The sequence below is a fragment of the Anopheles bellator genome, chromosome 1, assembly GCF_943735745.2.
Source record: "Anopheles bellator chromosome 1, idAnoBellAS_SP24_06.2, whole genome shotgun sequence".
Taxonomy (NCBI): domain Eukaryota; kingdom Metazoa; phylum Arthropoda; class Insecta; order Diptera; family Culicidae; genus Anopheles; species Anopheles bellator.
In genome coordinates this window covers 33,005,493-33,027,961 of record NC_071285.1, presented here as the reverse complement: position 1 = coordinate 33,027,961, position 22,469 = coordinate 33,005,493, and the positions used below count along the sequence as shown (strand labels likewise).

General features: G+C 38.7%; 1 protein-coding gene across 3 annotated transcripts in view; it reads left to right on the top strand.

Moving 5' to 3' along the window:
- Positions 1 to 12,805, top strand: part of LOC131205338 (protein phosphatase 1 regulatory subunit 12A) — a 59,012-nt gene extending 46,207 nt beyond the window's left edge. For all 3 annotated transcript variants that reach the window (XM_058197401.1, XM_058197403.1, XM_058197402.1), the window contains 5 exons: positions 6,445 to 6,587; positions 6,657 to 6,747; positions 6,839 to 6,928; positions 8,582 to 9,480; positions 10,925 to 12,805. In XM_058197401.1, the coding sequence (XP_058053384.1) occupies positions 6,445 to 6,587; positions 6,657 to 6,747; positions 6,839 to 6,928; positions 8,582 to 8,695 (438 nt within the window). In that variant the 3' untranslated portion in view covers positions 8,696 to 9,480; positions 10,925 to 12,805. The remainder of the gene's footprint in view (positions 1 to 6,444; positions 6,588 to 6,656; positions 6,748 to 6,838; positions 6,929 to 8,581; positions 9,481 to 10,924) is intronic.
- Positions 12,806 to 22,469: the final 9,664 nt, after the last annotated feature.

Sequence of the window (22,469 nt, the reverse complement as noted above, 5' to 3'; positions counted from 1 at the left end):
TACAAGGCGATTACTAGCACAACACTACGTTCGCACTATGCCCTTTTCGTCATTAGCCATTGAAAGATTGCGGCACTACTGCAATCTAAGCCACGAGTGAAAACTTTTCATTCTTTAATTATTTTTGGCTCAATACGACTCACATTTTGTAAACATTTTGCTTTAATAATCTACCAATGTTGGCAGGTTTATCAGCGAAAAAAATACTATTTCTAGTGATTTGAAAAACTACCGGCACCCAAGGATCGTCACACAGAGTTCTCCTCCATATTGGAAGATTGTTTAGAAACGCCATTAGGTCATCAGGAACGCCAAAAAATAGGCCAGGGTTAGTGGTCCTGGCCTATTTTTTAGAATATCTAGTTTAAAATGTTGCGCCGTTGATGTTGTAAAATTATGTGATATTTGGACTGCGCAGAACTGCTTCATTTACAATAGTTATATAGATTTCACGTTTCAAAAGCAGTTGGCTTACAAGAAAAGGTAATTTACAAAAGAGGTTTTTTTACTCGTCTCGATACTGGAGGACAAGCAACTGTGACTATCATTTCGCAATGGAGGCGCCCAGTGTTTGTGCATGGGCATTGCATTTATTTGGCATTAATTTCTTACAATCTGACTCAGGTACAAGCACTCCGAACGCTTCCTGACCTGGACATAATGAGGATGCGCTATATTTAGGTATCTTCAAATACGTACGTTGAAGTGGCGTGGTGCGATGTGTTCTAATTCTACGTTTGTGCATGCGTGGCAAAAGATGTGAGATGTCATTCGCTATGGAAATCAGTTTAAGCTTAGATTCCGAAAGATGCATGAAACTGTCGTGAGACGTTAAAAAATACATTTTTTACTTACTTACTTCAGTATTTACGGAGCGAAAGTATTCCATAATACCAGTTCCAAGGGTGTATATGTAGGAACTGACACGCTTTACTTATGATCACTTTAGATCTTTGATATATTTTGGCGTTTCCTCAAAATTTCAATAATAATAACAATACATCATAATCATATCATACAATCATTGGAAACGAAATTTTGCAATCGTGCATTAAAATAACAACATCATAAATAAATAACTTAACAAGTATACAATATATAAAATATTCAAAATATATAGTTTCATGGCAAATTGAAAATAAAAAATTACATATAATGGAGGTAGATCTCTATCAGTATCAGTATAGTATCATTTTGAGGTATAAATTCAGAAAATGGCAAAAAATTGCACAAACGAAACACTGACCGACCTAGTACGATGACTGACAAACCATCTGCCAGGCGTTAATCCGTTTAAAAAAAAGGTAACAGAATTCGAAACTACGAATAACCCAACGCCGCCTGGTCTAGTCTGTACAGCAGCACTACAGCCAAAAGGATTATCGGCATCCACAGCTTGATCCTGGTGCCGTTTAGAAGCATCATTTCTAAAAATAGTCCTACCAATAGCGCGGAACAACATATAGCTATGTTTGTTTGTGCAATGTGCAGTAGCAAAACTTTTTTAAATCACCTCGGTTTCGGCGTACTTCTCAGGAAAATGTATAATAGAAAGGTTTGGGATCAATGGGCAACGGGTAATGAGAGTTTCTGGATCTCATAGTTTTTTTGCAATGTTTTTGAATAAATCGTTATAATAGGCAAAACTGCCCGAATTAGACGTCTTGTTTGATCTGCCCTATTACTAATCTGCCCAATTTCAAAGCACTCAAGCACCTAATAAATCGTAGAAACATGATTTAAAAAAACTGAGTGAAAGTTTTTTTTTCAAGTAGGGAAAGAAAGGTATAAAATCATTATGAGGAAAGCTTTTCTTTTCATCTCTTTTACTACCTTAGTTTTAGACTTTTTCGCTGTTTGCTAGAAACTGTTATTGCTGTTAACGGGTTGATCAGAATAGTATCTTCACTTAGCTTAACCTTACCGATCTGACTAAACCGGTCTTAAAATGAATGTGTGGAACTCAGCACGCTCTCGCTTTCCAACCGCAAGATATACATCGACCAAATACACCCTCAAAATTTCCCTTAAGTACTGAGTGCCACAAAGGCTCATGCGATCTCCACGCACCAGGGAACTCACTATGTCTGACGCACACTGTTGCCACTGGTGCGGTTGTTGTCGATGAGCAGTCGTTATTCAACAACCGGCTCCACAAGCAGTATAGTTCAGTGTGCATGTTTAGCTCTGCTAATTTCCGGTGTGTCGTTAAAATTTAATCGGGCTCAGTCAAAGTATTGAGTAAAGTAAATGCTTTACGGTGTATCGCATCTCAAGTTGTGTTGTGACTCTTACTATAACTGATTTTACTGCAAAAATTATCTATAATCTACTGTTTTAAAAGCATGCATGGTTTACCATGCAAGCAGCATGGTAGGTGATATTAACACAAGTTGTTAACATGTGTGGATTATTCGTCTATTATTGATTAATCACTTCTAGTGAGATAAACACTAGAGTCCGATTTCGAGCAACGGATCAACCAGACCATGAAAACTTATGTTAATGATAACACAGCTAAGTAACAGTTCTTGGATTGGAATGGAAAATTAATAGTACACTGTTGTTGCTGTTGAGTAGAAGTTCCGTCAACCAATACGTGTTCCTTCTTCTTTTTTTAAATCTGCCGAGAATAGCAGATTGATCACGGTCAAGGTCGTGTTAAGTTCTATTACCTTCGTCAATAATGTGTGCGGTGTACAGCACTATAACGTGAAACCGTTCGTCTTCTCACATTGCCCATGTTTGGTGTGCCCTCGACACGGTCATGCGAATTGTGTGCGTCAAAACGGTCCTCGATCCTCACTGCTACTTTCTGGACATTGTAAACCAGATTTAAATTTGTATTTACTCAGTATTTCGCACGGCGCCAACTTATACAAGCAAATCGTGAAAAATTACGTTGAAACGAAGCTGATTTCGAAATATCTTTTTGAAAGAATCTTGAATTTGTAGGCTCTATGTAGCGTAAACCGCTCTCTGCCCTTGTGTGTAAACCGCTCAGACGCCTGACGGAACTGTTTAGATATTTTGCATGTAAATAAACCGATTGTGAAATCTCATGGCAATGTGTGCACATCATTTGGGAATGCTTTCAAATGTTTTCCACTTTTTTACCATTCCTCACTCTTGCTATGTTTTGGCCTCATTGCTGACTAATTGTGACGTAAATCTCTCCAACGCAAGCTATCGGTTTCGATTTTTTCGATAAACTACCTCCCAGGGTGACTATCCAAGGCCATGAAGAGAAGAAGATCTATTATTCGGTTTTGGTGCTGATTGCCAGATAGCGATTGGGAAATTTGGGTCGTCGCAATTTTTGACAGAAAATCTGACGATTTGTGTTTTTCTTTTGGTTCCCGGTTCCTCCAGATTTCAAAGTTTGTGTTAAGACTTATGTAAGTCTAACATTCAGAAAAAAAACAAGACAATTATGTAGTAAAAGGCCACAGACCGGGAGCCCATCCTTAAGAAGCAAGGCGAATTTAACATGCCAAGCATATGTTTCAAATGAGTTTAAATGCAAAACAAAAATGGAAAATTTTAAGTATTTCACAATAGCCGTGTATTGAAATAAATTTTATTCAAATATCGGTGTCTCTTTTTTTTCTATCATATTACTGCCGATCTCGCAAACTTCGTTTCGCTCAATGTTGATTTTCCAAAATAACACTAAACGTCCATTACACACTGTTGGGTTGGCACATTCTTTGATTGGTTGAATGGTTAATTGATTGATCCATTTATAAGTTATAGCATTCACCGTTCCTATTTATTTTCTAATTCAAGAGAATTTGAGCTTGGCGCACTACTTGTTCGCGATACTGAACTATACTGTAACAGTATCGTTTACAGTATGGTATGGGCCCTCTATGTTCCACAACGTACGATGTAAGATGCCCTCTAATAGACAAAAATCTGTGTCGATTATACAAAAATCGCAATTTTTGTTTTGTTTCTCGGACTCGGAACAAATGATGTCGTGCCGATCGCTTTCATGCGTACAGTATGTGCTTGTGCGTATCGACGATTTGTGTAACTGTTACAAATAATGGACATATAATTTCGTGTGTCCCTTTTCAAGAATATTGTCATCTGCTCAACCGATCGCTTGCCGATAGATAGATTGTCCATCGACACATCCCGAACAGTCGATGATCTCAGCACGATTTTCTGTCGATGCATCGATGCGTCATTTCACATTCTGTATTTCTTGACTTGAACTAAGTGAAGGATTAGCTCCTATCCACGTATCTTGAAATTTTGTTTAGATTTCAAATTTTCTTTTGCATGAACCACCATTCGTAAACATTGAAGCATTCCAGTCCAAATCATAACGACGAGATAATTTATTTATTTTTTACCGTGCATATCGATATCGATTAACGATCAGCTCAAAGTTGCTACGACGCTCCGATATATGACTGTTGTGCTTATTTGTGATATTGTGTTGGACTGCTCTAAAAGACTACTAATAAGAAATGATATCCTCCTTCATTCAGCCGGGTGTTAACATTTTCTTACCACATGTTTGTTTCAATTCAATGTTTTCACGTCCACTCTTTAAACAAACCAGGATGCAACGTTCGTTGGAGTGCCAACTCTAGCTGAGTGGGTGGTATTCTGCTAGAGTTTCGTCAAAGCCGCAGATCATTAAATTGGTAGTCAGAAAGCGCACGTGCACAAGAAAGAGAGGGCTAGTATTTGTTGTGTGTTTTCCCTAAATATAGCATCGTGAACGTTTTCCGGAATGACGCAAATCCTCTTGACTTGAGGTTGTCATAAATGAACCAGACCACTGCAAGCGGTTCGCCACAGCGCAGTGTCAAGTATGACCAAAGATTCACATATGGTTGCTGATCGAAAAACTAAAAAAAAGGCTTAACTTCATTACTAACGGTGCAATCTTTTTACGTTACTCGGCGTAAATAGAGTTGGCTGATTACCGTCAATTATAAACTATCTGTTGGAAATTTCCGTCTGTGCTGAGTCCGGTTGTGGAGTATTCAGTTTTGTTCTTGTGACTTCGGTTGAAGTTCTTGTTCTTGCGAACATATCAGACTGTCTAGGATTTTGCGTTGAGACTTTCGCAGAGAAAATATTGAAAAGCAAACCACAGAAAATGTCGAATTAGACCTCATTAATATGTGCTGTTCATTGTTTTTCATGTAGACGAATACTTACTAATTTGGTATTGGTGAAAAGTAAACGAGCTTGATTGAAGAATGTTTACGAAAGAATATAAGCCAATTGTCACTCATTGTCATTGTGATTTTTCTTAAAAAGATCCCCGCGTACAGTACTCTTGCCGAGTAATAAACACAGTTACTATTACCCAGTGGTCAATATAACAGTGCGCCTCGAAGCTATCGATAATACTGATTTCGTTCTAGGAGTTCCATTATAATCACAGACTTGGGTTGTGTAATCGCGTGAAGTTGATTTCCTAAGTGGTCAATTTTTTCGAAGTTTTCTCCTGTGTTTAATTTCTAAAGTGCCAAACGTATCAAGTTATTTGCAAAATGTCATTCCGCTCGCGATCTCGCACCGTGCAACCGATCACAACACGCCGTGCTTCGTCACTGACACGTACATTGCCTTCGGGTGTTAATGGTACTGCCGGTTCGGGGTATGGTGCAGGACGTTCCTACGCGACTTCTGGTATGGTGAGCAGTTCGTATGGAACTGCCACCAGTCCGTTGACCACCAGTTACAATTCGCATCCGTACGGCACCGCTTCGATCAGCAGTCCTTCCGGACGTTCGCTTCTCAGCGTTACCAATGGTGCAAGTAGTAGTGGTGCAGGTGCAAGTGGACATTACTTCGATTACTCGAACCTCTCGTCGCGTCGTGACTCGTACGGTGGGAGCAGCAGCAGCCTGGCGTATAAATCCCCATATAAGGAAAAGGATCGATACGGCAGCGGTTCCGGTAAGGTTGGCACCTCAACACTGGGTTACAAAGACCGCTACAATAGCCCATACACGACCAGCTATGATAATGGTATCACGACGGCAAGCCTAAGCTTCGGAGGGCTGAAACGACACCATCATTTGTCCAGCAATGGACTTTCAGGATCAAACACAAGCCTCAACAGTTACACACCATCTACATCTTCGTATTTTGGCAGCGGTTTACATCACAATGCGGCCAACAATGGCATTGGTCGAAGCCAATCTCTTCGTGATCACGAACGACGCAGTCGCAGCAGAACCCGAGCCTCGCAGGCTGCAAGTAGTGCGGCACTCACGAACTACCCACCAAACAATTCACTGTCCCGATCATACAGCACTTCCTCCGTGCAGAGTGAAGGCTATGAAGTAAGAGAATGGAAGGGGGTGGAAGTGATGGTCTATTCTTACATTGAGCTTCCAGGACGAGTTTGGTTGTTGAAGAAAAATTTCCGGTCACATTCAACAAAACTTACTTGTTTTCTATTCATAGACAGGTTCGGAACGCGGTCGTTCACGCGTTGGTTCGACAGCCTCAGAAGCGGACACCGCCAGTGGTAGCAAGCCGCAACAGAACTCGTCCCGGGAAAATGGTGGTGATTTTATCGACTACAAAGCTCTCTACGAACAGGAAAAGTGAGCGAATTAGGGATACTCAACTACGTTAGAAAGATAAAACTAATTACTTCTGGTTGCCATTTACAGAGCCGAGAAGGACAAACTTAAAATGTCCCTTCGTAAGAAGGATGAAGAGGTGGTAACGCTTAAAGCAGCCCTCGATCGATTTACTACAGCGGTAAGTAGAAATAATCTCAATATGTGAGACGATTCGGCAATCGACGATTTTTGCTTATGCGAAACTAACCACAATTCTACTGCATTTTTAGACCACCAAAAACAATTCGCTATCCGAGTTGGAGAAACGAGAACGACGCGCCATGGAGCGAAAAATGTCAGAAATGGAAGAAGAATTGAAGGTAATTGTCCGTTCAAGCGTAGACACGTGTTCGGCAGGTTTCAAGTCGATTGTTTTTGTATTGTTTTATGTTTATTGTTTGTTTCGCTTAACAAATTCCAAACGATCGAAGGAATGTCCGTTCAAGCGTAGACACGCGTTCGGCAGGTTTCAAGTCGATTGTTTTTGTATTGTTTTATGTTTATTGTTTGTTTCGCTTAACAAATTCCAAACGATCTTTTCTATTTTTTCCCTTTTTCTCGTTCTATATTATTGTTTTCTGTTCCAACACTTTCCATTGTTTCGAATTGTGGAAGATTTTTTTTGTTTTCCGTTCCGTATTCGACAACAATAAGGTGTGATAAACTATTATGATTTCTATTTTGAATTTATGTTTTGTACATCAATGATGTACAAAACAATATTTTTACCAATATGGTAATAATATATTTAATAATTTAGGTTATTTTCTGGGAAATATTCTTTGGTGTCAGTTGTGTTTATCACTGGATATCGTTTATGCTTTCGTATTCACTATAACGCGTACATAAAAATAGTGAAGGTTCTACCAAAATACGATTTTGAAGACGTTTCGTCCCGTTTAATGCTGATTATTTAATAATTTAAATTATTAAGACATACTAAAACAATAATAAACAATACAACAGTCAACAATAATAACAAAAAACAACAACAACAAGCAAAATTGTACGATCACCTAAGAGAATGAAAAACGTTGCGCTATCAAATAACTCGATCCATTTACAATAAATTATCTTTGTTGAGTTGATACTGAGAGCAATTCCAAATTGAAGTGTGCATAGATAGCAATGCTTATTAAAAGGCCTTACAAAACAGTCTTCGTATTTTGTTTGTAACTAATATATTGCCTGCATAAAATCGCCATCAAAATCACATTCAATTAAAATCGTCCTTAAATTATTGTGCACCGCTTGCTGCAGGTCAAAGGTGTATGTTCGAGTCTTATCGACATTTGTATTGGCTTTGAGTTGTGAAAAATCCTATCAAGTCGATTTTCAAACATAATCTAGTCGTCACTTACACGACGTAAAAACATACGAATTGAGTTAAAATTTACTGTACACTCAACCAAAAAGTACTGTCTTTCCCAATATAGAGGAGTTCCTTGAGGCAAGAGCGCTTATGATTTGAGCCACCTTTCATGATTGTCCACTTAACAAACACACTAAACACACGTAACGTAACGTAACACAAACCAGTTAAACATCCACTAGATACACATTTGCGACTTGTTATCACTTAACAAAACAAACACCCAACGAATTCGTTCCACACCTTTCCTCATTTTATTGTGTTGGTTTTTCATTCAAAGCCCAACATCCTCGATTTCCCCGACTTTTCGAAAACATTGTCGACCAAGCACGCCATTAGTTTAATGTTTTCCTTTACCCACAAACGCTATCTGGGGACTGTCGTGTGTCGTATAATACGCTTGAAGCGTATAATACAAGTTAAAATATCCTCGAAAACACAATTGTTGATAAATATTCTCTTTTTTCTGTCTCTTTGTCTTCTTTCTTTTTCTTTTTAAATATTCTGCGACTGCCTCAAACCATTCCCGCTACGGTTTTACTTTTCTCAAAATAATTATTCAATCGATCATGCTGCCGTGTTCGTGACGAGACTTCTACAGTTACTGCAGAAGTATAAAACCGAAAATGATCGCCTGCGAGCCGAGAACCGGGCACTAACTCGTGTCGTGTCTAAATTGACAACATCGGCACAAAATCAAATGCAAAGCAAATGAGCGATAATGAGCAACCACGTATGTTTTGCAAAGTATCGGATCGCATCCGAGAATATTTGCTCTCAGGATTTTTGTGAAGACCGCCGGAGAGAGCTAAGTTTTTTTTTTTCCAAAACGTCGTAGTGCAGCCATCTATAGGCATCAATCTAATATGTTGGTGGTTAATCAGTAACTATTGTGGGTAACATATGTTATCACCTCGTTTAGTGCTTAACCCAAATGATCGAATCTTGTACTCGATGAGTAAGATTGATATTCATCGTGAAATGACATGAATAGAAAAATGTAGCCAACATACTGCACGTGTTAGTGTAACCACCACGTTACCGCGTTTAACCGATGCGTTGTAGCTGCAACACATGTTGAACGCGCTTGTTGTACTTTGTAGCAGGAAATTGATATAAATATATAACTGAAAGAAAGTTGCTTTCTTTCTTAGTCTTCCAAAATTAAGTCATGTGGGGCGATGCTTCTCCTTTGTGGTTTCTGTACACTGTTCGTTACCTTCGATACTTCGCCGATTACCGTATTTTAGGTAGGAACTAAGAGTTGTGTTCAACTGGTTCTGTCCATCTTCAACCAACACTACCACCATCAATGTCCAGCTCGCCACCACAACCAAAAACAGCTATCCATCATCACCAATAACCACCAAGTGCCTTCGGAACTGCAATTTGTCCTATCGACACCACCACCTGTTGACAGCAAACAAAACCAAAAGGCAAACTAAAAATGAGCAGTGCAACAAGTTCGATTTTCACATCGCCAAGTCCGCACTCTTTTCGGTACGGCTCCAAGGCATTTTTTTCTGTTCGTCGGTTAATGTGCGTATGCGTGTGTGAATTTGTGTGCGTGAAAAAAAAATTGTTCACAGTTCCTCTTAACATGTCGATTAATTTGCTCTTTTGCCACTCTATCATCACATTCATAAATGATTTTTTTTACAATACAGAAGCACAATATTACATACACCTTGTTTGAGCGCACAACTTCTTTTCTTGTTTTTGCGTCGGAAATTTTATGTTTATGTATGTGGTATACTAATACAACTAACTATCAACCTAAAAATTGTGTAATTTTAATTTGTTTGTATGTTTATTCGTTCTGTACTATTTTTCTTCTCAGTGATTTTTTTCTGTCAGTTAATAACGCGCACTATTGTTTGTGAAGTGCGATTGAGTTTTCCGATGTGCCGTCGGTTGAAATGTTGCAGAAAATCCATGCCATTTTTTCTGTGCAAATTTAAATTAATGCCTATTCTTTTCTAAAGCTGCCTCAAATTGTAGAAATGACATCTTCATTTTTTGACATCTTGGCATCACCTTAAGCGACCAGATAAAGTTGGTCGCATAATTGTTGTTTCTGTTTATATTTATCATTCGCATTGTCCTAAAAACACATCTCTAATTCGCCTTAGTATAATGTTTATTAAAGGTGCGGTTTTCGTTGTTATTCTTGTTGATGTTGGTTGATTCTAGAATTTCATCTTTTGTTCAATCTTACTAATTTGCAGACATTTTTTGTTTATGATTTATTTCAATTTAAGCGAACGAAATTTTGTTGTTTTCTGTTTTCTGTATTAGAATAATGAATTAGGTTGTAAATATTTCTCGTTGTTGTTTTTGTTCTTCCGAACAAACCTTTTTAATCAAAATGGTATTAAAATCATACTCTCTATAACATTCGTGCGCAGTGCGCACTTTGATCAAACAATCTATACTGCGTTAGATGCATAATGACAGTAGCTATCAAACACATACTTTATAAAAAAATTGTTACATTTAGTGAGTAACGCCATCTATTCTGAAACGGCACGAATTAATTTACAGACCTAATACTAACCTAAACACATTTTCTTTCTACACATGCCAAAAGATACCTTTTTTGGCTGCTGGTACTGCTTTTAGAGTTTCTACACATTCTCAACCTATGCTCTATTTTAATTGCACTTTCTAGATGTTTTTAGGTTTTTTGGCTGTTTCTCTACATTCGTCATCAAAGGCTTCTGTACAGAGTGGTGAATCATTTGTCTTCTTCGGCATTTACATTTTCTTCTCTGCTTTCGATATGATTGATGATGATTGATGGACAATTTGTACATATAACTATCTTTTCTCTTTCTAATAACTCTGGTTGTACTTTTTTTGCATCAAACCAAGATCAAATAATAATCTTCAATAATGTTTCAATTTTTTTTTTTTTTTTTCGTTGCGTGCTCGGCTTGTGCAGCAATTGGAAGCCCTTAAAACGGAAAATCAGCGTCTCAAGGACGAAAACGGCGCTCTGATTCGAGTGATCAGCAAATTGAGCCGATAATAATCGCCTAGGCAAAGGACCAGTACTTTTGTCGCATCCTCCAACATTATTCCAGTGTGAGAGTAACTTGAGCAGTACCATCAGCGTATTCGAAGTTCTTCTTTCAAATTGCTAGTGGTTTTGATATCATTATCATCATCAGTTAACGGTACTGAAGACAAGCGAACGATGCCACAGAAAGCCACCAAGGATCTGGTACAGTGCCGCATGCAGATCTTTTCTACAACTTCATTGAACGGTTTGCGTAGAAATACATTGCTGTGAGGCTGCTGATCACACACTCTTGGCCGGTAGTGTACGGAAAACATGTAACGTTCTTCCGTGATTCGTTATAACCAGACGTCATCACATATACGGTGCGTTCGAGTGGCCGACCAGACGAAAAATATTTATGTCCTCCAAACGCTGTAATTTTTGCCTTAGGTAATGTTTAGCTTATAAGTGAGGCTAGGGCTAGGCTAAAATATATGAAGAACAGATTTCATGCCTTGTAACAACAACGTAAGCCGCACCGAGACTTAGACAATGATGTTTCGTATCGTCAAGAGTCACTGGAGTTCACAAAGAAAGGGAGAATGCGGTCCAAACACAATCGAACAAAACAGATCCCAGCTTGTTGACAAAAACGTATTCATATGTGTGTATCGCTATTGTGTGTTTCACCATCCTAGGTCAGCATATTCATATTTTTGGGCATTTTATTAATCATTCATTGTCGTAAATAAAAATCCACCAAAAAGATTGGTAATTTTCTTTTATTATGTTGTTAATGTTATTTCTTGATTTAAAAAATGAAATTTCATCTGAAAAGTTTACGTGGGCACAGCTCATTTAAGCAGTCAGCTATAGCTGACTAAAGATTCGAGTTTTTTCTATTAAAGGCAACCTTTAGAGGCATATCTTATCGAATGTGGTAGGAATTTAATCACGTCACAATAATATATCCGCTGGGAATTGCGAAATCACAGGAATGGCATTAGATAAGTAAAACATCTGGACGCAGTGTGTGCGCACACACTGTAACCAAGCACGTATTAGTTTGTTTCTTCGTAATTAAACTAAAACAATGCTGCATTAGAATTTGCTAATCGCTCTTGCTGATCCTGTTTTGAACCGATCAAGAATTGGTTAGAGAAATTCAGAAAGCTCACAGAAAACAAAGCAATATTCCAGAATGTTTCCGGGTTTTTTGTCTACTTTTGTTATTATTGTTAATGTTTGTTTGTATAAAAAGAAAAAAAAATGAAGTTTATATAATTGGTGAGTGTAATGAAAAACAAACCAGATATTGCAGGTTAGAAACAGTTGACAGAAACCCAACTTTAGTGGTAGATAGACATAATCGAACATCGCAAGAACACAGAGAAACACAGAAAAAGAGCCAACAAGACGGAGTTCAACCGAATGAGTGTTAATACAATCAAAAAAAACAATGCAGGCAATTGAAAGGATTATATTTATAGAACGATAATTGCATCACGAGTATGTGAAAATGGCTATAGTTCATCATGGACAAACGAGAAAGAGACATATGATCGGAAATTCAGCACATCAATTCAGCGACCACCAACGCAGTCATCTTAACCGGTAACAAAAGGCCAAAAGGATTAGTGAAGCCATTGCGAAAGTTAAAGCATAAACATAGAAAACACATATTCACTAATTAAAAAGAATGTAAAATCAAACAAACATATACCTACGATACAAAAAGCAAACATGCACATGAAATCCGACTTGAAACAGGCAAACTTTGAAGAAACAAGAAATTGTGATTGATTAAGGAGCTGGATGGAAATAAACTGAAACTGAAAACATTTAGTTGAGAAAAACAGACAGTAATTTAGTTCTTCAAAGCGTCGTTGATATGGTTTGTTGATGGTTTTCTTTTATTTTAACGTTTTTAAGAGCTGCTTGAAGGAATTTGAGTTTCTTTGGAAACAATTTCATTTCGGACATCTCATACAGTGTTATGAATGGTGGTTTGTTGCTTCTTAAAGATGCTTGGATCAAAGTGGTAAATCAAAACCAGCTAAATAATATATTTGCCACACAATTTGCTCTCTTCCGTTATTACACGCCTTCATACAAACTGTTACTGTTACACGAAGCGTAAAAACTAGCGTAAAATTAATTTGTAATTTGTTTATGCCTCGGCCAAAACGTTTACGGGTCGGTCGACCGCGAATCCGAGCTGTTAGAAAACGCTTTGTTTACAAACAGAGGATAATATAAGTTATTATTTGTTGGTATAGCAACAAAATCGAAAAAACAGAAAAAATATTCATGAATCAATTTGTTTCTCTTCTATTTCTATTTTCTCGGACCAAAAACACGAATGTAAACACGTTCCACATTTTGTTTTTATGTTTTTTTAATGAAATATGTTTGGTCAAAGTTTTAACAACACCTGTTTTTGAGCATTTGAACATTTTTTTTATTTCTCATTAAATTTTTTTAAATCTTCCATTTGTTCAAATCTTGTTATTTAATCGCTTGTCGATGTTCGATGTTTTCGATGAAAGAAGAAAAGCGCCAAAGCCGACTGACATAACATAACAACATAAGCAATCGTCGCTGCGAATGAAGCAAAGTTTTGTCGCGCGTTTTAATTGTTAAAATCTGTTATTCAGTCATTTCAGTAAAAGGATACTATCACCGTTAAGTTTTCTTGTTGTGCCACACGAAGCGTAAACGTTTTGACGTTACAAATTAATGCCAAACTGCTACGCCTCTAGAGAGACGAATGAAGCCCCGTACAACAACATAGACCGTTGTCGACGAACATGATCTAACGAATCTAACATGATCAGCTACAACTGTTGGAATTTGGCCAGTCTGTAGCTATAAAACAAAACCGTTTGTTTTCTACCTCATTTCCACTACCATCAGAGTTCCTGCGTCCATGCCGCACCTTCCGTTTGTATTTCAGGGCGAATGAGTACTATCGCGCGGCGTCTCTCTCGATGCAAAATTCTGCGCGCTGCCATCACATCTTCATCAACCAGCAACAACTTCCAGCCGCGACCACAACGACCAACTAAGAGACGAATGAAGCCCTGCGCTCAAAGTCTCTATAATAACACAACACAAGCCATCACATCTATAAAACGCCATAAAATATACTATAAAGACAAAACTCTCCCCCATGAAGTTTCGAAGAGAAATATTTTTTACTCAGCGTGAGGTGTGTGTGTGAAATGGGTCGGGCAGAGGTGCGAGAGAGTGAGAAGCGCGCTGGCCAGAGCGGAAGGCAGCTACTGCAACGACTGTGTGACAAAGCAAGCCTCGTCGTCGTCTCACTGACGGGTACACAGGCGGACGTCGACGTCTTTTCAAAATGGCCAACTTTTGCGGATCCGTCGTCGTCGCAGTTGTTGCAGGCAGAATCACGCTCGTTGCGTGAAGCGTACAGTGAGCGAGTAGGTGTACAAGATTAATTAATTATTTAATTAATTACAACAAGATTAATTCGAATGTGTCGTTGGTGATGTTCTCTGGTGATGGGATTAAATGTTTATCAGGAAAACCGATCAATGTTGTTTCGTGGACGTCAGAGTAAGATTTTGCTGCAGCGACCAGCAATCGATTTGGGTAGCCTTCGCTGTGCTGTGCTGTTTTTAAACGGATTGTTCACTGCAATGAAATCAAACTGTGTGACCATAGTGTTAGCGCGGTTAGTAATCGAATTTTCTCAGGTACGGTGACGGAGGAATTTGTTGTGTGGTGCACTAGTAGCAATGAAAGCAACTCGTCTCTCACCAACACAGGGAAAAAACGCAAGCAGCAAGGAAAAAAAATCAAAAATAAGAAAAGCAAACTACTGCCGCCGGAAATGGTCAAAATAAATAAATATCTATATATATATATTTATTTATACATACATACATCCATGTATATATATATATATATATGTGTATATATATATATATATGTGTGTGTGTGTGTGGCTGCATGGATGTTGCAGCCTGCGCCCTGGTGTATGAATCGGCAATATAGCAGATTGTTGGTCCTTTACCGTCTGTGCGTGTCGCTCGCCTACCGCCCTTTCAAACCGTGATGTCGTGTCCAATGCATCAAATATGTGCCTTTTTGAATTACAAAGCAACAAACCAAAGTTCAGTGATAGCGTTGATGGACAAAGTCAAAAAAGTTGCGAGAGGTTTCCTGAAAGAATCAATTTCGTGCTCAGCGGTGCAGGAAGGAGATGGAGAAAAGCAATGCACGACAGAAGAAGCAACGCCATGATCGCCCGTGGCTACTAATGTGCGTGTGTACAGTGTGGTCACTGCCGTTACAACACCACTACTATCTACCATAGATCAGTGCGTACCAAAACGCGACAGTAGCAGGCTGCGGCTAAAGTGTTTGCTCCTGTCGCCTTCGCTATCGGATAGATTCGAGCTAGCGGTAAAAGTTTCTTAACGAACTTCTTACATCGTTCCATATTGCCCTTCATTCACTTTCGTCAGTTTTCTTGCGAAGGGCTAACCAACGGTGTGACGATTATACGTGCATTCTTCTCAAATGTGCAACGCCGTATGTGTGCCTTCTTATGTGCGCGCGTGTGAGTGCTACGCATAATTTGTGAATCCATTTTTGACCAGTAGCCCTTTTCTCGTTTTTTTTCCTGGAACAAGACGAGATGTAAAAAGGTTTTCACCAAACTCGCCAGGTGCTATGCAAATGAATGAACACGACAATGAACCTGCTTCGTGCGTTTCCGATACTCTAATTATTATTTTCGATCAAATGGTTTTAAGTCCGGCTGTATTCAGTCATTGCGTAAATACAGAACCATTCTAAGAGAGGTACGTGGAATTTGTACTTATTTGTGTTGATTTTACGGTGCGCGAATAGATATGCGATGCGATATATTATCCGTCTGAAGAGTCTTTAAAACAGTTGTAAAAATGTAGAAAAATTATTACGAAAATTTTCGATTTTATTGTATCGGTGATGATGGTCGAGATCAAAGCAACGTTTATGAAGCACGAAAAGTAGTGTGCGTGTGCTGTTGTCTTGCAACCGTAAATTGAACCGTGATTATCGACCGTTTGTGCCTAGCTTTGCTGGAAATGTTTGGTTGGCGAATCATCCTTTTAGCGATTGTTCTTACGCTCTCTATGTAGTGTATGTATTAGTGAGAGCAAGCCAGCAAGGATTCGAAAACACAAACACATTCATAAAAGCGGAACCACTGCTTTTACCATCGTCCTTATTCAGCGCAACAGCGATGGCTACCCGGAACATACGCCTCCGCCACAATGAGAATAGCAAAGAAAAACTACGAAAGTGTACAAGCGAGGTGGAACATTACGGGAGGATACACGACGCGCGCGCATACAACCTTCACCCATACCCATCTATCAGGCAGACATACACGCACACCACAAACCAATGTACACACACGGGAAGCTCGCGGGTTTCTAATGTAAGCCAGAGATAGTTTGGTACGGAAAAGTGCTGTGAGAAAGCGAAGTTATAGAGTGAATGAGAGAGTAAGTGGGAGAGAATTGGAATGAGAGTAAGGGATCATTAAATTAGCATAAACAATCATGTTCGCAGTTTGTCTCATAAATTAATTTCAATTGGTTGCACACTGTATAAACGCCACACACACACACACGCACGCAAACACAAGCATATTGTTCATTTTTCATGACCTGCACTTACTTCCCATTATCGTCGCAATGCGTCGGATAAAAGGCGAACAGGGTAGTACATTGGTCCAACAACAGCAAGATACACAATAATTACCATCAGATAGCGGGCAAATTACTCCCAAAGTCTGTATGTAGTAACAACAGGCTCCTTTAAGACCCAGACGTTGGTGATCTTGCGGAGATAATATTTGTGTTGGTAGCAGCTTTTTATTAGTACTAGATTTTTTAAAGTATTATGTTGTCGAATGATCATTTTTTCAAAAAAATCAATACACCGTTATACATAAACGTCTGTCGACAAGCGGTATTCATAAACTGTTTTCAATCTTAGGTGTCCTCGGTAGCGTGTTAAGAACGATTTTTTTGCGAGGTCTTATCGATTTGGGACTTGATTGTGTTTCTTACGTTGTGTTTAGTGGTTAGTGCTTATGTGTTTTTTTTAGAACTGAGGACAATAATGTTCGCGCGTGAATAAACAATAGGTTTGGCCTACATTTGAAGATAGTACGACGCGAAGTGGATAAGACAGAGATGCATATTTGACTTAATTGTTGCATTAGCTTTATGTGTGAAAAAGGAAAAACAATTGAATGTTGCTCTTTTGCTATTATGTGGTTTCTACGAGTGTAAAATGCGTGTAAAATGCGTGTAAAAACGAATATACATATTAATTTTGCACGTATGAATGGTCGAAAATAGTGATTTGAAATATAGTGGAATATCGAAAGTTCTTTCGTTTTCATAGTTCATAGAGTATCGAAATCAGATCGTACTAATCTTCACAAAATATGTTTTCATCATTTTAGGACTTCGTTGTTTCTAAAGACCAGCGATTAGTATGTGCATTTGCGTTGGTTGTTCTTTGAATGAAATTACGGGTGCAATTCTGTCAACCTGCGTGTGACGATGGAAAAAGTTAAAACGAAGGCTCCGTGTATGTGTGTGTAGTGCAAATGTACACAAAGGGTATGCATTGATGAATGCAACAAAATCTATGCTGAAAACACGGAAGCAGAAATGGAAGCAGCAACGAAGAAAGGATAAACATATTGGTGTATGTGTCGCGATGTGGTGTTGTAGGCCTAGTGGGTACATAGAAGAAATTGGTCGATCGGAGAGAGTGTTCTTGTGAATGTATGTGCATGATGTTTTACCATAAAATTACAAAGATTATCTTAGATTAAAAGATCTACAGCTTCGTTTTTCCAGCGCATACCTCATTCGAATCTTTTTAAATTGGCAAATGCTCTGTGAAGTTAATCTGGAATGGAAAAATAAGCATAAAGGTGGTAAAAGTGTTAGAAGTGGAAGAATTTTGTATGCAGGAGTTTTGTGTTTAAAAAACAGTGCAAAGTGTGTTGCGTTGAAGCTTCCGTTGTGATAAAGCCCAATGCAACCTGACAGCTTCTGAGTACGCTGTCGCTATGTTTATGTTATTACCGAGTTGAACGAAAAATTTGGAACAGTATCAACGGAACACTAAGTTCATCCCATTTCTGAAGCTCTTCTTGAGCAATTGAGGTAAGTACCAGTTACTCGGATCGATGCTTATTGGTTTTGCGGTATAATTTTTGAATAGCTCCGTGCAGTTAGTTCTTTCGTGCATGTCATCTTTCAATCACGAGGAATCTTCTCCTTACGTTTTTGTGGTATTTGATAGATGTTGTATAACTTTGATAGAAGATCATTTTGCAAACGTTTTGTTTAATATCAAAAGGTTTTCCCATTGTTGCTTTGGTAGCTGTTTTCATTCGAATATGATAAACAACCTATTCTTGAAAATAGAATCGACGTAGGTTTGTGTTTTTGTTGCAGGGTATAAAAGTAAGGAACGTTCTTCCGGTAGAGCTACAATGATAATGGAATGGAACAAATTGGTAAATAACGTCCACGCACGGAAGAGAAACTGCTAGGTTGTTCATCGCGCCTATTTTTGTTTTGTCATATGAACGTATGTGAAGTTTAATTTCAATCAGTCATTTCATTTTATTTGCAAGACATTTAGTATCGACCTGTCACAGTATTTTTTACGTCATCATTTGGTGAAAAACGCTTTCCGCGTACGATTTTTTTTCTTTCGTTACGATACTTTTAAAATAAAATTGTAAAAGGCTTGTAAAATAAAAATTAAGTGACCGATTGAAATGATACTTCAGATACGTTCATATATGGGGCTCGTACCAATATAACAAAAATATGTGGCTCGTACCACGCCACTTTGTTATCAAGAAAAAAAACTTACTGAACAGCCAAGTAAAGTTACATTCTTCCTCTTTCATTCAAACGGATCCAATTCTTTATCATGCAAATCGGTTGACGTATTAAAAGTTTAGGCGACTTTTTGTGTCGGTAGTAGATTTCGATTGAATCGCTGGAAGGTCGTCATAAAATGATAATATTCTAATAATTATAATGGTAATTACATGGCCAACTTGAGCTTAGGGAATAGGAAATAGTCACATGGTGACAAATCAGGCGAATACGGAATGGCACAAATTGTTTTCTTGTTGAAAATCTTCTTAGCTGCGACAATTTTGTGTTCCTCAAATTCTTAACCTTAAACATCACACCAATAAAGCCACCGTAAATCACACAAACGATTTTTTTTCAAGTGCTTCGAGGATTGGACAAAACGCACGCACAAGTGTATAATGTCTGATGAGGATTGCTTTAAAGGGGACAAAATAGATTTTCATGAATAAATAAATAGGTTTAAATTAATTCAAAAGTCGCGATACTTTTTACGATACTGAACAAATTTTTAAACCGACCCGCCATCCACAACATTCCTTGTAGGATATGGTCCTCTGGGGTTTCAAGCTGGCGCCAGACCTTATGGAATCGTGTGCAGGTCAGCCATATCGTGCCGATCTAATCTAATCATTCGCTTCACAGTATGGTACATTGGCATTAACAGTTAATTATTTACTATGAAAGCAACATACGGTGAAGCAGTCTTATGTTGATGTTCGTATGTTGATGATTGTTTCGTCGTGGTAAGGGGACTAATTGAACCTGAAGATAATGTGCGGTAGCTTTCTGTCTACTTCGCACCTGCGGGCATTGGGCATGTGTCGTAGCAAACAACAACATATTTAGTTGCTGGAAAGTGCATATAGGTGCCGATAAAGAAAAGAAAGAAGATTCCACAATTATCGAGGCATGTCATTGGATGTACGATACCGAGTGTTCAACGTGGTAATAGATTTTCTGTGTGGAAATTTTCCAGATACGATGTTTCATTGACTGGCTGCTGATGAACAGTAGTGCGATGCGAGGGTCTTTAGTTTTGCCACCCTGTAGCTTTATTTTGCATCATTTGTGCAATGTTTACACATTTTTCGTTCTTAGTACGTATTTCATAAAGCAGTGGTTTTTCCATGGCATTACTTTACGTTGTTATCCAGAGGTACGAGTGACAACCTTTCGGGCTCCATAAGCTAGGTCTTAAATTATGTTGTAAAAATAAATAAAATGTTGAACTTGGATTATAAATTGATTAAGAGTGATGAATTGATAAGAGTGATTAAGAGTTTATTGAGTGATGAAGCTTCGTAGAACAACTTTATTTTTTAATGCTGCCACCAGCAGTAAACCATGTTTCTTTTGACTTGGTTGGTTGCATGATGCATTATTATAACGTGTGAGCGGTTGTCGCTGGAAAACTAAGGTACCAGTGAAATTGACCTTTCGTCGTTTTTCGGGTTGTCAGTTCATACAAGACGTTTATTGTCTTCTTCTCCTCTAGTTGTTCTACTCGGATAACATTTGCGTGTACTGTTTTTGTAAATTTTCGTTTCGCGCTACGGCGCATACCTATACTTTTCTTCGTGCTTCTGGTTGTTTGTGGAACCGGAAATCAATAAAAAGACAATTGTACGTTCATGGTTCTTCTTAACTTCTTGACATCTCTTTTCTCTGGCTCGTTCCTTTCCGATTCATCAAAGGCCAAGACGATGGTTGCGTGTGATGTTTGGGAGAGGCGAAACACAAGTCGTCCCTGTCTCTTCTCGATTGGTTGAACTTTTTTCTACTTTTCATAACGACGGTATCGGCTACAGCGGAGATATCGTTGCATCGAAGCGACAAGGACAGACAAGCGTTGGTGGGGCATTTCCACCCATAGCAAAGCAAAGCAAAGGCTACACATTGAGCCTTTTTCCGCCCATACACATTTAGATTCTTCGATAAACAATCAGAAAGCTACTCGCATTTTTCAAAGTTTTACAAATATTTCAAAGTTGTAAAGAATGTTTAATCCCTTAATTTTATCGTCAATTTTGTCATAAAATCATGATCTATGTGACAAGACTTGCACGTCATTTGGGGTTACGGTATAAATATACCGAACCGAGAAATGAGTAAAGGACAGTCGCAGAATAGACACCAAACATTAAACCTGTGTGTCATTAGTTCATAGCCGGCGACATAGCCGGGCCAGGTAAAAACCATAAACAAGAAAGAACATATACATCACAAGTGTACCATAAAGGAAGTACGTAGCAGGGAAGCAGATTTTTTTGTGCCAGCAACGGGATAACGATTCGAAGGAGGTGTTCAGCGATACTGCTGCACGGCATTTGCGTAAAAGCGTAAATTGAATTAAAAGATTAATTTTGAAATTGGCACACCAATGTAGCCGGTGAAGCAGAAACTGACTATGCGTACAATATGTTCCGGGTGGGTGGATGAATAAATTTTGATTGTATGCTCCGAGAAGACTTAGATTCTGATTAACTCATGAAATTCGGTTTCCTGCTACGTATCTTTCGTTTTATCATTGATTTTATTAGACAAGTCCACTTCAGGCGATCGCGCGTAGATATCTTATTTACAAATTGAACTACTAAAGAGCATTACATTGCGTGTTAATAGAGATGTCATCGCTGGTATAGATAGAACTGATTTGTATTCATGCCATCACGGAAAGAAGATCGTGCCGATTGTACGGCACGTTTAATCTATAGCATATTTCCAACATACCCATTCTTTAGACAAAATTAAATTTCCTTTGGGATCCTTAATACCAACCTTAGTTATGGCTTCCTTCTGGAAAAAAGCACACCAACCAGTGTACCGTTTTCAGCGTGTCCTCTCATTCGGGGTGTCGTAAGGCCCATTTGCAAGGATCAGTGTTCGATAAACGATTGGAAAATCAAAACTTACCCTAATGTTGTGTGCTGAGAAACCTTCGAAAGAGGGAGCAGCCTTTCGACATGCCGAAATCCCCATGCCAGACGTTGTGACTGCTTGTGGGTGGCGTGACGTTTACATCATCGTTGAAACAGGCGTCGAGGGGTCGTTCTTTTGTGCTATCAATCCAGTCCAGGAGTGTTCTTTTTGGTGACTTTTTTCAATCGCACCACATTTTCCACGTTTGTTGCTCCGTTAAATCATTGGTTAAATCTATAGAAAAGCTGCCGGGAGAGTCTCGACCGGCATTCGGCGACACACACACGCCGACGTTGAGAGCTACTTTCAGAAGCGCACGCACCAGCAGAGACTGTAGGTGTAGGTGTGTGCAGCACCATACGCATCATAGGCGAAGGCAATGGCACGCGTGCGCGCTATTCGTCCTGTGGAGCCCTGCGCTAGAGAGCGGAAGTGAAATCAGATTTCCCGTTCTCAAAGTAAGTACGCCGCAGTGAAAAAAAAACGTGGGGAGAAATGAAAAGGCAACTTTGCGCTGTGTGGTTTTACTTTCCTGGCCTGTGGGCACTGCGAATGATTTTTTCCGATTCTTACTAGTTTTTTTTTGAAATTTTACTTCTTGCTTTTGGTTTCTAACGTTTCTA